Raw genomic sequence first — 14,448 nt, 5'->3', positions numbered from 1 at the left:
GGCAGAGATCCCAGTGAAAATGTGCATTTTTGAATCACCTCTGTTGGATCCAGGCTTTCCGAGGTTGCTCAACTTTCCGCTAGAGTGTGAACTTTTTTTTTTTTTGAACTTGTTTTCTTCAACTGTGCGTTTACTGATTAGAGGTGATAAGATTGCCACCAGCTCACTGGAGGCTGGAGAGGCTGTTGCGCAATGAAATCTACCATTTCTGGTCTCCGCCAAAATAACTGTGCTCACCTGGGCTGAGGGACAGTGTGTCACCTCGTTGACTTGGACTCCCTTGATACTGTATTTGCAGGAATTCTTCAACAAGGAACCAGACCGTTGAGAAACCACACAGGTCATTGGAAGCCATCCAAAGTAAAAAAGGTAAAAGCATATCGTTCTACATAGTACAGCATAAAGAGAAGTGGCTCCTGGCTAACAAAAAAAAGCATGTTTAAAATGGTTAAATTCGTTAGCAATCAAAAACAAAAATTAAACAAGGGAGTGGTATTTTTCTCCTCGAAATTGGGCTTTTCTTCTTAAAGAGAGGAGAAGAGTGAGGGGAAGTGAGTAGTCTCGTAAGTATGGTGAATGCTTACATTAGAACACTTGATAGCTTAGAAAGTGTGGTTTAAAAGTCACTCTTGGAGCCTTAGCGCTCGGTGCTAGAACACACACTTGGTATGCAGAGGCTCTAGGCTCAACCCTTAGTGCACGGGGAGAGATTATTTAGTTAAATAAAATGTCTCCTTACAGACCAGAAATCCAACTGCTAAATATTTGTTTTAAGAATGTAATCAAGAATATGTGTCGTTCTCAAACTCAGTGATGGACCCTAAACCAAAATTCTGCTTAGAAGATCCAGTGCAGCCCCAGTCAGTACTGAGAACCACACAGTACTAGACAAAGTCCTGGTTATAACAGGGATTCCTTCGTTAAAAGAAGCAGATATACTGATGGATCGTTTTCCTTAATATTTTCTTCTTGTATGACGAAAGTTAGATGTTTTTTATAGTCTTCTCTTATCCATTACATCTTGATTCCAATTTCTCCTCCTTCCCCTTCCATAGTCCCCCCACCTCTCAAACCCCTCTCTCCCCCAGACCCACCCCCATTCCACCCTGAGAAAAGAGCAGGCCTCCCAGGCCATTAAGCAAGCACAGCATAACAAGCTACAGTAAGACCAGGCACATGCTATCACATCAAGGCTGGACGAGGCAAACCCAGCAGGAGAAGGGTCCCACATGCAGGCAAAAGAGTCATAGACAGTCCCTGCTTCCACTGCTAGGAGTCTCACAGGAACACCGAGCTACCCAGCCATAGCATGTACTCCGAGGAGCTGGGTCAGACCCCTACAGTCTCCCTGATCTCCTGGAGCCCGTATGCGTTTCTGTCGATTCGTTCTGTAGGCCATGTTCATATGGTGTCCCTGATCCCTCTGGTTCCTTCCATCCTTCCTCTCCCTCCTCTGCAGGATGCCCTGAGCTCCTCCTAATGCTTGCCTGTGGGACTCTGCTCCCATCCGTTCCTGGATGAAGTTTCTCTGGCCCTTTTGATGACAGTTCTGCTAGTCTCTGGCCCCAGAACACTGCAGGCAGGACAAACTGTAGGTGGAACGTTTTGGGACTGGATTGATATTCCAATCCCCTCGCTTAAGACCTAGCCTAGTTACAGAGGACTGGCTGGGGCTCTGTGTCCCCCATTGCTAGGAGTTTTTGCTAGGGTTACTTTTATAGATTCCATTGCTCTGGGTTTCCTATCTCATCCCGGAAACGCCCCCAATTCGTGTTGTTTCTCCCAGGAACCCCCCCCCCACACAATTGATTCCTCCTGTACCCAACCCCACCCACCCCCAGTCCACCAGTAAAATCTGTTTTTATTTTCCCTGTCGAGGGATATCCTTAGTCCAGTCCAATACTGTGGTTCTCCATGGTGCTGTACTGAGCCTTCTAACTAGAATAGTGATTTAAGTTCCATCAGTGAGTTTGAAGGACACTCGTCTGAGAAGTACAAATTCAACAAAGCAAATCGGCAGGCCTAGCAATGGGCAGATGACGATCGAGAGCGACTGCTCTCTTCTTTTTCTCTTTTCAAGTGAATATTTTAAAGCATCCGGCATAGTTTAACGCATTCATTTGTCCATAAATATCTACTAGAACTTCTTTTTAGATGGATGTTTAGTTATTCAGATACTTGAAAAAAAATACTATTAGAATGTCTTCACTCCAATAATTTAGGATATTATAGCATAGGACCACAGGACTAGAAGAAAATGTAATAGTTTACCTTTAGGGTAAAGATGTTTCTCCAATATTCTCCTACTTGAAGTAATTCCTTGTTTGAGCTTTGAATTCAATAGCTGAATGGATGTATTGTAGCAGTCAGCTTTACTTAGAAATGTTTGTTGGTGAGGGGTGAACAGTGGACAGCAAAGTGCTTGCTTTTTGTACGTTGAGTGCCCACGTTGCATCTCTAGAATGCAAGTAAAATTCTGGGTATTCTGGTTCAAATCAGTAACCCCAGAGCTTGGGAGAGAGAGGGATGAGTAGAGACAGGCATATCTTTGGGCTTTGCTGGGTAGTCAGACTAGCTCGTCAGTGAACTCCAGATCGAGGGAGAGAGAGAGAGAGAGAGAGAGAGAGGAGGAGAGGAGAGAGAGAGAGAGAGAGAGAGGAGGAGGGGGAAGGAGGAGGAAAAGGAGGAGGAGGAAGAAGGGAGGAGGAGGGGGAGGAGGAGAAGAAGAAAGGAGGAAGAGGAGGAGGAAGAGGAGGAGGAGGAGGGAGGAAGAGGGGGAGAAGGAGGAGGAGGAAGAGAGGGAGAGGGAAAAGGAGGGAGGAAGCCACTGAGACAGAGAGATGGAAATAGAGAGGCAGAGAGAGACAGAGACACAGAGACAGAGACATTCAGCCACAGAATCAGAAAGACAGAGAGACAGACAGAAACTGACAGACACACAGAGAGATGATTAGTCATTGAAACCCTTAATTTTTACGTTAAATTCAAAGTTTTATTTTTAAATTTAAATTTCCCTTTTTTTAAAATTTCAGCTGCAGTTCCACAAGTTTTGTATGAAGATAAAGATAAACATTGCAGCGATGGTGAGTTGAGATTGAAGCGTTCCCATAGTATAGCTCAAAGTTTAGACACAACCCAACCTTGAAAAGCTATAAACATTTTATCCTACTCAGGTGTCTTTAGGCTGCTAGTTTCTTTAAAGTCAATTTCGAGAAGTTTTATTTCTGGTTAAGCTAATATCTATCACTTCCGCATTTCATTTCCATTTATTCTGCTTTTTAGTATCAAATATTATGTGTGTGTATGTTGTCTTTTGACAGTGACTTCTAAGACTCATGTTTAGGGGCCCGAGGAATCTTAAGGCTTTACATTAGGGGTGGAATTTGGTTTACGCATCGTCTTCGAAGTCTCACTATTCTGAAGTAATCTTTCCTTCCTATGCAGTTGCTGTAATGGAGGGTACTTAAGTTGAGCTCTCTTCATACTACCTGAGAATTTCAAACTCAATTTTCAGTTTATTTTCATACGACACCATGAATTTTAACTAAACATAATAAAACGATACGTGCAATTTATGTCTCTTTAAAACTTAAATTTGAAAATCATTTTGCTCATCCTGTTGGATCTCCTTACATTAGCTTTATAAACCTATCTTTTTTAGTGAGTTCAGTTGACTTTCAAGATCATGTAGCTATTAAATGGCTGAGGTGGGTTATGGCCTTCAGATTTATCCTAAGTGCCTAAATTTTCTTTTAAAAATGATTCTTAGTTATTTTGCACATATGGGTGTTTTGCCTGAATGTGTCTGTGCATTGCTTGAGTGCATGACGCTTGAGGAGGCCAGAGAGGGTCTTGGGTCCCCTCATTTTTTAATAACTCAGGGAATCAAAACTACAAATGGTTGTGAGCCACCGTGTAGTCACTAGGAAAGGAACCTGGGTCCTCTCGGAGAGCAGCCAGTATGATGCTTTTAACCACCGAGCCAATTCTCCAGAGTCGTGAAATTTCTTACTGTCCTGTATTACTAAAGAATAAGAGCTCTCCAATGAAGGTTTATCTTTTATAATATATCCCTCTCAAATAGATCCATATCTATCAATCCATATACTTTTTGCTACAATGCGCAGTTAGCAAACTTGTCTTCTGGACCATGGTAGTGCACGCCTTTACCCCAGCACTCAGAGGCAGAGGCACGGAGATCTCTGAATTTGAGACCAGCCTGGTCTACAGAGTTCCAGGACAGCCAAGAACTTTTTCTACAAAGAGAAAGAAACCATATCTCGAAGAAAGTAAAAAGCAAAGAAAAAGGAAGGAAGGAAGGAAGGAAGGAAAGAAGGAAGGTAGGTAAGGAGGGAGGGAGGAAGGGAGGAAGGAAGGAAGGAAGGAGAAAACATATTTTGGAGTGTATAAATGTATAAACTTAGGCTTAGTGTTTTTGTAAATAAAAGTTATAATTAATACTATCTAACTTGTTTGCCTTCTAAACACTGGTGATTACTTAACCCTTTAAAACAAGCACCTCAAATATCATGCGGGATTGAGTAGTATTAGTGTTTAACGAAACCAAAAAGTGCATTCCATTAAGGACTGAAAGCTTTTCAAGTATTGCTGAATTTAACAGGGGAAAGAGAGCAGGTGTCCCCACTCGACCCCCAACTACTGATCTCTCACACTTACAAGACCTGGTTATTTCTCCCTGGTCATTGCTGCTTGGAGTATGATTTAAAAAGAAAAACAGAAACTCAGCTCTGTGAGAAAAGGAGGAGAACTGTCAGTAGTAGTATTTTTAGGGTGTATCCAGGGGTAGTAGTCTCAGGGCTAAATGCAACTTGGAAAGGCCCGAATCTCTCTGGGCTTCTGTATCCTGCACCGGATGACCTCATGGCTTTCGGTTCCCAGGCAACGTGTCACAGAGGAGGGGCACGATGTCAGAAAACCTCTTCAGCTTTGTTCAAATTGTTTGTTCCCTGATTAAAAATTCATTCTATCTGGATCTTTTCAATTAATCTCCCCACTTTTATGAGTCTGATATAAGATTTAAAAATGCACCCACCGGGAGACGCTTCTGCCCAGGTGGGGTTATCTTCAAGAGTATAAGCGTTTCCCGTGTTCTGTGTGAGTTACGACGATCTATCAAGAGAGCAGTAAAATCCTATGGTTAAAAGAAACCCGTTAAAAACTGCCAAACCTTCAAACAGCTTTCCCACGCATGCTTGCCAAATAGGTTAAGCAGCCTGCTACCGCCATCCCTCATGCTGGGTTCTCCACAGATCTAAGGTAAGCTGGCCTGAGACAAGTTAGAACTGGACTGGGAGAGGTGCCAAGGACACACCAGGTGTTTACAGGCAGCAAGCTTCATTCAGTTGCAGTGATGTCAGAGATAAATCAACCTTCAAGTAAGGGTCCTGGATGCAGCCCAGAGGTGGAAAGTTTGGTGGTCTCAGGGGACGGGGGGCGGGCTGTCTTACTAAAATCTTGCTTAAGGTAATAACTGCCCATTTATTCCATCTTATGTGGAGGTAAGTACAATTTATAAAAAGTATAAACACACTTTGAAAACAGTGACTACTTCGTGAAATATGAAAAGAAACATAAAATAGTAAAAACCAAAAGGAAATTAATTCTCAGTGAATTGTCATAAAAGCATATTCTTGGTCAATAAAGGTGGTGCATGCCTGTCATCCCAGAAGCGGGAAGGCCAAGGCTAGAAGATCACAAGTTCAAGGCCAGAGTGGGATGTGTTGGGAAGACTTTGTGTCAAATGAAATAAATGAAGTATATAAAAATAGAAAGAAAGCCTAAGAAGTTAAAATGCACCTCCTATGATTCATGTTGATAGGACAATTTACTGCTTTGCCATTCATTCAAGTGGTTCTGAGCACAAAAGTATATCTATACTGCCTTCGTGCCTGGGCACCTCAGCCCTCCCTAACTGGTGCTGATCACAGCTCCTGCTTGTTTAGGATTATGCTGGGGTCAGAGCGTTCTTTTGGATCAAATCCCATAACTATTCACCTCCTGCTTTCTCTCTGCTTTTCTCCATTCCTTGAACAGAGAATATGCTGTGGGTGGGTGGGTGGGACTTTGATTTTAAAAATCAGTACCCTATCAGGAACCAGTTAAATTTGAATTAAAGGCAATGACTATTTTCAGTGCGAGCTATAATCCTCTGTCTTTATATTCTTATGAATCAAACCGAGACCGATTATTAATATTATAGATCAAGTCTACCTATATATCAGCCAGATAACAATCTTTGGTTGGCTGGTTCTTTTCAAATGTCAAGTAAAATTAAGCAGTTTGTGCAAATCAGCGAGAGAGTGAACAAAATTGACTTGCTGGTTTTTTTTTTAAAAATAAGACTTTTCTGCAAACTGAAATTACATTATATTTGTGATACTATTATCCTCTTAACTTATACTTGATGAATGGCTTTTCTCTCACAGGCAGAAAAACCCATAGAACGAGAGACAGAAATGCATATGTCGACTTTCATTGTTTAGAGCACACAGGTAGCTGTTTGGAGACGTAGGTCTCAGAACTAGAGTACTAGGTAGTGATTGATGGTTTCTGGTCCCCACACTGAGTGAAGCCTCGTTATATCCCTCAGTGCCTCAAAGTCGAGGACGTGATAGCAGAATTGACGGATAGCAAAGCAATGAGGAACCTGTGGAATGCTTGTCCCCTGCTTTAGTTTGTCTCCGGAAATGATGAGAAATGACTAGAATTTGGAAACAATCCGTCAGCTCTGATTTTAGAGAAACCACAGTGATACTTTTATAAGGGCGAGAGACAGGTGTGGCCAGAACAGTGTCTTCTTGCTAACGTCAGTTCTGTCCCTTCCGGCACGGGACTCGGTTGTACCTTTTCTTGCTATGCAAGTCAGTATCACCAAATGCCAAGTGGTGCGAGGGTGCCTTCCCTTTGCTCATTTTAGGAGCATTTTCTGCACTTGCCTTTGCTCGAGTTGTGTCGAGTGTCATAAAGAATAGATACTCGTGGATATTGAAAAACCGTTTTTTGATAAACTCTTGGGCATTTGTCCATTCCAATATTGTTAGATGTAACTGAACAGGGGCAGCTCTGTGTGTACGCACTGCTACAGCTGTTTTTCTTTTCTTGTACCAAGACAGGGTTCGCTATGAAATGAGGTGCCAAAGGAAAGTTTCTGTTCAATGGCACGAAATCATTCTAGATTGAAGAACAGGTTTAAGCAGATATGGCTTTTTTTCTCTCTCTCTCTCTCTCTCTCTCTCTCTCTCTCTCTCTCTCTCTCTCTCTTCTCTCCCCCTCCTCTCTCTCTACTTTCTGACACTTTTCCCTGTCGAGGTATCTTGGGGGAGGAATTTCAGGATGTTTTGTGGAAATTTTGACCTCTCTGTGTGGTGTGATACCAACATTGACATTCTTTGTTCTACCCTACTCCTCCTCTATCAACTAATGGCAGTTTAATGACATTTTCCATTAAGAAAGTTTCCTGATGACCTGCTAGCTCCCTTCTGTCGCTGCCCCATGGAGTTGTCTCCATTTAGGTAATTAACTGAGATGTCCTATATCTTATAAGAATGTTACCCTTGCACAAGGGAGACATTTCCCCAACCTTCTGTACCTTTTATTCATTCAAGGACTAGGAAACGAATACTGTTTGTACTGAACCAGATAAAGTGGACATCTGGTCTACGGAGGCTCCCCAGAGCTGACAAATGGGAAATCAAGCTGAGGCCAGAAATCAGTTGTGCCTGGGTCCTGAGCGGATAGCCATTGATCACTGAAACTGTACACAAAAGTAGGAGAGAAAAGACCTCAATCACTGTGCAGTTCTGGAATCTCTGTGTGGTTCATGGTTGTCTTTCTGTCTTTGCAACAGAGGAAGACGCACAGTGTCAGATCAAGAAGATTGTCACCTATCCCCGTTTAGAACTGAGTCCCGAGTTTAATGCGAAGATCAAAGATTATTACTGCGAAGTGCCCTTTGATGTGCTAACCGTGAGGATCGGAGCCGAGACTTCAAAGTGTCAGTGCAAGGTGCACCTGCAGGAGCAGACAGGGCCAAGGTATGGGCTGGACAGGCGCATGCGCAGGGACAACTTGATCGTTCACCAGGAAGCAGTTGTCTCTCCCGACTTTAATCGTGGTTCAGAAAAGCTGAACCGTATCGCTTCTGGAGAGCACGGTGGTGTGAAAGCCTTCTGTTTTCAGGCTTCATGTACTTAGAGAACAAATTGGTTCTTTACCAATCTACAACCCACGCACCCCCCTTTTACCCTAAGCCAGTCTGATCAGCCAGAGGTGGAAATTTGTGGGCATAGTAATGCTAACTTTCCTCTCATCTTGCAGGATTTATTATTTGTTTATTTATTGTTATTTTCTATAGATTTAAAAAAAAAAAGGCCACAACTTGGAAAATTGAGCAGGAGTAGAACCTCATTTACATACGGTATCTTCAGAGAGGAAGATACAATTGCATGTTGTAAGCGGGGAATGTACTCTGCATTGATGACAGCCCATTTAGTAGAGAGAGAAGAGGATGTGGGCTCAGTGTGTACCTCTGTTAGTACAGTGCTTGCCTAGCAGGCAGAAAACCTTTAGTTCAGTACTCACTTGGAGGTCAGCCTGGGCTATATAACATCTGTTAAAAGAAGGGAAGAAAAGTATGAAGAAAAAATGATAGAAGATATAGAAAGCAAAAGAGATGGGGTTAGGGATTTAGCTCGGTGGTAGAGCGCTTGCCTAGCAAACGCAAGGCCCTGGGTTCAGTCCCCAGCTCCGAGAAAAAAAAAAAAAAGCAAAAGAGGATTGATGTCACTCCAATCCGGGTCCTACCGTGGCTCTACTGTGTAACTTGAGGCAATTTGACCAGGGTTTTTTGGTTTATTTTTTTAACATTACAACTTGCCTTTTGGGCATAATTGGCTGGGCGTTATCTCCTGCCTGAAAGAGCGTGTCCTTATCAATTTATTATCTCCGTCTCTCCACCTGTCCTGAATGTCAGTGGTTAGTCCCACCTAGCCCCTGCCAAACGTCCTTGGCAACCCGCCTATAGTGGAGGTCACACACTGGCTCCCACCTCCAGCCCCTAACCCCCAGACCACACATGGTTACTGTGTTTGTTTTGTTTCCTCCAAAGCATGACAAAAAAAAAAAAATCCTCTTTCCTTCCCTGCATCTGCCTTTTCTTCCTGTGACCCAGAAGTACTGATAACAGTTCTTTTCAGTAGTCTCTATGTTCATATTAAGGTAATCCTGGTTTTGTGAAAAGGTATTGTATTAGAAGTAAAGCCTGATCCTGAGAGGTGGTTAATAAATATTTCTTTCCCTCCAGTTAATGAAGGATGTATGACTTGTCCTAGAAGGTGACCCCTAGTATAGAAAAGAACTAGGAAAGAGAGATTTCATTTTTTATATTTCTTATGAAATTATGAAGACCTTATACATGTTAGGCAGGTGAGCACAATAATAATAATAATAATAATAATAATAATAATAATAATAATAATAATTAATGCTGATGTCCGAATTTGTTTGGGCTCAATAATTGTCTCCCTGCATATTAACTCATCCGTCTCTCACTCTCCGTCTCCTCCCACTACCCGCCCTCAGCTTTGCCAACTATCCTCTGGGATTAGGAATGAACAGAATCTCCATGCTTGTGGTGGATGAATCTCGAGCAGAGGGTGATGCCCTAACCACGTATAAACTCACCATCTACAGAGAAGACCGCCCGAGTCTGCCCTTCTTCGAGGACTTCACAGCGTGCGGCTTTGTACAAGTGAGTGAATTTTGCATTTCATTTGTGTTGAATTGGGACTGATTAGTTAATCCGTGTGAGAAGCGCCAAATGGAACTGTCACGTGCAGCCTTGTGCATCCCTCAGCTGTGGTCTCTGCAGCAAAGTCCGCACCCCACCCCTGCAGTTCTGCACTCCAGGGTTTCCTCTCAGGGTGGTAGACACACTCTGGGCTCACTGGGCTTAGGAATTTATCATGGTTGCCATTTAAAATTGTCCAGCAGCAGCTATGGATTTGATTTTACACTGCCCATTTATTTAAGTTTCTTGTTTTTCTTGGATTTGTCCCTGGATCTCCTTTCAAAATTTTTAAGCTGGATCCAGTAGAATTTATTGTTAAAAAGAAAAATGAGAGTAAAATTTATGGAACTTTTTTATAGCAAGGATACTAAAAAATGGAATGAAATTTGCTTGGCATAGATGTATATCTCGTTCACGCCTCAGACCTTAATCACGTCTCAAGACTGTGGCTTCTCCTTTGAGAAACACGGTCCATTTTCTAGCCTTATTGGTTTGGACGGAGGGTGACTCTGCCTTTGTCTTGTCAGCTTTCTCTTGCTTTTCCTTAAAGATAGTAGACGCATAACCCCTGACATTTCCTCATAGCATGCACATACTGTCAGTACAGATGACACCAAGAAAGCAGGAGTTAGGACTTTGAGCATCTGTCTCCTAATCCATTCAGAAAGTATAATCACAGATATATAATATCCAAAGGATGGGTGTGCTGGCGGCCAGCAGGCTTTGCAATAGAAAAGATTAAGCAAGGATAGGACCTACTGCATGTTGGTGGGTGCTAAGGACCCCGTGATTGTTGATCATCTATGGCCGAATACCATAATCTTTCCCTTTCCCCATCACAGTCACACGCATCTGTCACCAAGAATTTACCATTCCATAAGGTTATCCATTCGTTATGTTTTTATTTTCTAAGGAAATCCCGAACTTAGGAATTCTCAGGAAATCAGAGGGGGATGCGTCAGAAGTCCACATCTATTTTAGTTTACAAAGACACTTTCCTTCTCCAAGAGTCTCTCCCTCCTTAATACTTGTGGATTGTATGTGTGTTGAAACCTTTATCTTATTATTCCTAATTTATTTCTTTAAGTTACATTTTATTTTATATAATATATTTTGATCATGTTTTCCCCCATCCAATATTTTTCTTATATGTTCCATTAAAAAGGAAGCCAGACATATAATGGCTCGCTGTGTCTCATTAATATGACATTTTAAGAGCAGGTAAAAGTAACTCACAAGGATAGAGAATGGAACGGTGGTTCTCTGGAAGATGTCAATGCACCTAAATGTGAGGGGAGCCTTTGAGGAAATGTCCTATATCTTAACCCCGGTGACAGCTACTTCTATGAACACATGGTGTATAAATATATGAAAACTGTGCACATAAAACTTATATAATTTACTGTATGCTACCTATGTAATACAGAAAGTATGTAGGAAATGGTTGGATAAATTTGCATATAAATTTTAGTTCATTAAAGTAAGAAAAATATTGTTAGAAGGAAAGTTTGTATTGCTATCTTCCTCCAAGATGTGGTTCACTTCTCAAACACAGTACTGATCAGAAACAAGTTAATTATCATGCAATAATTACCTCAGAGAATAGATTTGACTTATGACCATAAAGTGAAAAAATATCTGAAAATTCTTGTGGGATGACTCTCACAGACAATCGCAGGAAAGTATTTCAGTTATTTATGGATCTGTTCCAGGAGTCCTTAGTTCTGAAGGTTTGGTGGTCCTTCAGTAAGTGCTATATTTTATAACATGGAAAGTGTTTAATAGTGTTTTCTCAGCCTTTCATTTATAAAAATTCTCAAATGTGTGAGCAGAAAAATCGTGGCGTGAATAACGTAGCTTACCTCCAATGCTTAGCTCGGTATGAGCTGTTCTGTGAAGCTGGGTGGTTTTCTCACTGCTGTTACAAAATATGTGACAAAAGCAAGTTGGAGAAGAAAGAGCTCACTTTAGCTGGTTAGCGGGTACACACCGCATAGCCAGGAAGGCTCGGGGGTCAGGAGCACGGGGTGGTTGTTTCTGTTTCCTTTAGGGTCGGGAATCAGATGTAAAGGCTCAGCCCAGCTGCTACTTTGATTCAGTGCAGGGCCCTGGCTGGGGATGGTGCCACTCCCATTTAAACTGGGCCTTCTCTTCTCAGTTCAACCACTTTGGAAAAATCCCTCATGTACAATGTTTGAGGAATACTTTGCACATAAGTCCAAAGAATCTAGCAAAACTAACTGTGAAGATTACTGCTGAGTTGTATCAAGGGTTTTGGTTTTGGTGTTGATATCACGGCAGAGGTTTGAACGGAAAGCAGGCAGGAGGGATGGAGTTTCTAATCACCAATCCTTAGTCACTTGAGAATTTCAGAATTAAACTCAGCAAAGTATGCATATGTTTAGATCTTCCAAACTTCCCCCCTTTTCTGCTATTTCATTGTTAAGATTAAAGTCCCATGGCACACTACTTGCAAATCATCGGATGGGCTGTTTAATTTGAACTCCCAAAACTATAGATTCAAGCCTATATGGAAAGAAGTTAAATGTTAATCGTACTTGATTTTTTCTGGCAGAAGGAGAAATCGTAACTTCTCCCCGCATTTCAAATTAGATTTTTGGTTTAACAGACTCTTACATTCAGCTTCAAATTAGCATCTTAGTCCATTTGTGTTGCTATAACACGCTGCCTGTAGCTGGGTCATTTATAAAGAACAGAAGTCTATTTCTCACAGTTCTGGAGGCTGAGAAACTCAAGATCAAGTTTTTGGACCTTTAACTGCCAATGCCTTCTGGGTAATTCCGTGGTAGGTAGAGGTCAAAAGGACACACGCTGTGTGCTGTGTTCCACACGTAAAGGTCAAGGAGCAAGAACAGACCCTCAGATAGTCTCCTCCAGCGTGCTCAAAAGGCACCACAGAGCTAAGGAGCTGCCTTCATGACGTAATCATAGCCTAAAAGTCCCACCTCACGTTACTGCTTCAGTGCAGTTGTTTTAACCTGTGAACTTGGGGGAGGGTATTTCATTCCATAGCAAACGCAGAAAGCAACCCACCTTCGAACAACCAAGCAGAATAATTCAACTTGGATGCTATGGAGGTGCCTCCTTTCCCTTCCTCCCGTTCTCCCTCCTTCTGGGACTCAAGAATTCACACTACTGTTTCAGCAGAAGATCAACGGGGAAGAGAAAGCAGATTTAGAAACCAAAGCACTCAGTGAAAAGCCAGCTACTTTGGTATTCTGGTAAATGATAAGATCTTTAAGTTATAAACCATTTTTACCCTTTACGTGTCTGAGCATTACTATGTATTTGACCATGATAACTGTTTGAAATTGTGCAGTATCTTTATTTTAATTATGGTTATGACAACTTAAAATTATATATAGTTGCCCCAAAGGGGTTTTAGTCATTGTAGGTAAGAAGGAAATTTTTTTTATATAATTGATATAAACAATTAGATCGGAACCACTCCATCTCAACCCCAGAATCACTGCCTATTGGTCCAAGATAATAAAAGGCAAGTTATTTAAACATTATCGTGGGCTCTTTTGAAAGTGGTGACAGTGTGTGCCCCCAGACATTGCCAGCGTCTCCCATGATGCAGAATCAGCACCAGTGAAAAGCCACCTACATAAAGCAATAACCATTCTTCCTTGTGTAACACAGTATTAAACGAGAGTGAATGGCTTACAGGTATTCCTTAAATGTTCTGTGCTGGAGATTCATTCTTCTATTTTATTATCCCTACATTTTGTTAATTCTAGTTCTACTCACTCTCCAGACATTTTTTCTTTTCTTTTCTTGGATTTTCTATATTTACATTTCAAATGTTATCTCTGTTCCCAGTTTCCTGTCCATAACCCTCCATCTCATACCCCTCCCCCTTCTTTAAGGGTGTTCCCCCACCTGACCATCCACCCCTTCCTGCCTCCCTTCCCTAACATTCCCCTACACTGGGGGGTTCAGCCTTGGCAGGACCAAGGGCTTCTCCTCCCATTGGTGCCCAACAAGGCCATCCTCTGCTACATATGCAGCTGGAGCCATGAGTCTGTCCATGTGTACTCTTTGGATGGTGGTGTAGTCCCTGGGAGCTCTGGTTGGTTGGTATTGTTGTCTTTATGGGGTTGAAAACCCCTTTGGCTCCTTCAATCCTTTCTCTAACTCCTCCAATGGAGACCCCATTCTCAGTTCAGTGCTTGGCTGCAAGCACTCGACTCTGTATTTGTCAGGCTCTAGCAGAGCCTCTCAGGAGACAGCTATATCAGGCTACTGTCAGCTTGCACTTCTTGGCATCAGCAATATCATCTGGGTTTGGTGGCTGTATGTATAGGTAGGGGCTGGATCCGGGGTAGGCTCAGAATGGCCTTTCCTTCAGTCTCTGCTCCAAACTTTGTCTCCATATCTCCTGCTATGAATATGTTTGTTCCTCCTTCTAAGAAGGACTGAAGCATCTGCACTTTGGTCATCCTTTTTCTTGAACTTCATGTGGTCTGTGGATTGTATCTTGATAAGCTGAGCTTTTGGGCTAATATCCATTTATCAGTGAGTGCATACTGTGTGTGTGTGTGTGTGTGTGTGTGTGTGTGTGTGTGTGTGTTTGTGTGATTGGGTTACCTCACTCAGGATGATATTCTAGTTCC

The 14,448-nt window shown here is 42.1% G+C and overlaps 1 protein-coding gene across 1 annotated transcript in view; it reads left to right on the top strand.

Moving 5' to 3' along the window:
- Nucleotides 1-14,448, top strand: part of Cped1 (cadherin like and PC-esterase domain containing 1) — a 269,733-nt gene that overhangs the window by 145,675 nt on the left and 109,610 nt on the right. Inside the window, exons 12-15 of the mRNA XM_032905260.1 lie at nt 299-369; nt 3,033-3,083; nt 7,868-8,054; nt 9,601-9,769. Coding sequence (XP_032761151.1) covers nt 299-369; nt 3,033-3,083; nt 7,868-8,054; nt 9,601-9,769 — 478 coding nt within the window. The remainder of the gene's footprint in view (nt 1-298; nt 370-3,032; nt 3,084-7,867; nt 8,055-9,600; nt 9,770-14,448) is intronic.

The sequence above is a fragment of the Rattus rattus genome, chromosome 6, assembly GCF_011064425.1.
Source record: "Rattus rattus isolate New Zealand chromosome 6, Rrattus_CSIRO_v1, whole genome shotgun sequence".
NCBI lineage: Eukaryota > Metazoa > Chordata > Mammalia > Rodentia > Muridae > Rattus > Rattus rattus.
The sequence above is the reverse complement of the archived record's forward strand: the minus strand, read 5'-3'. Positions and strand labels throughout refer to the sequence as shown.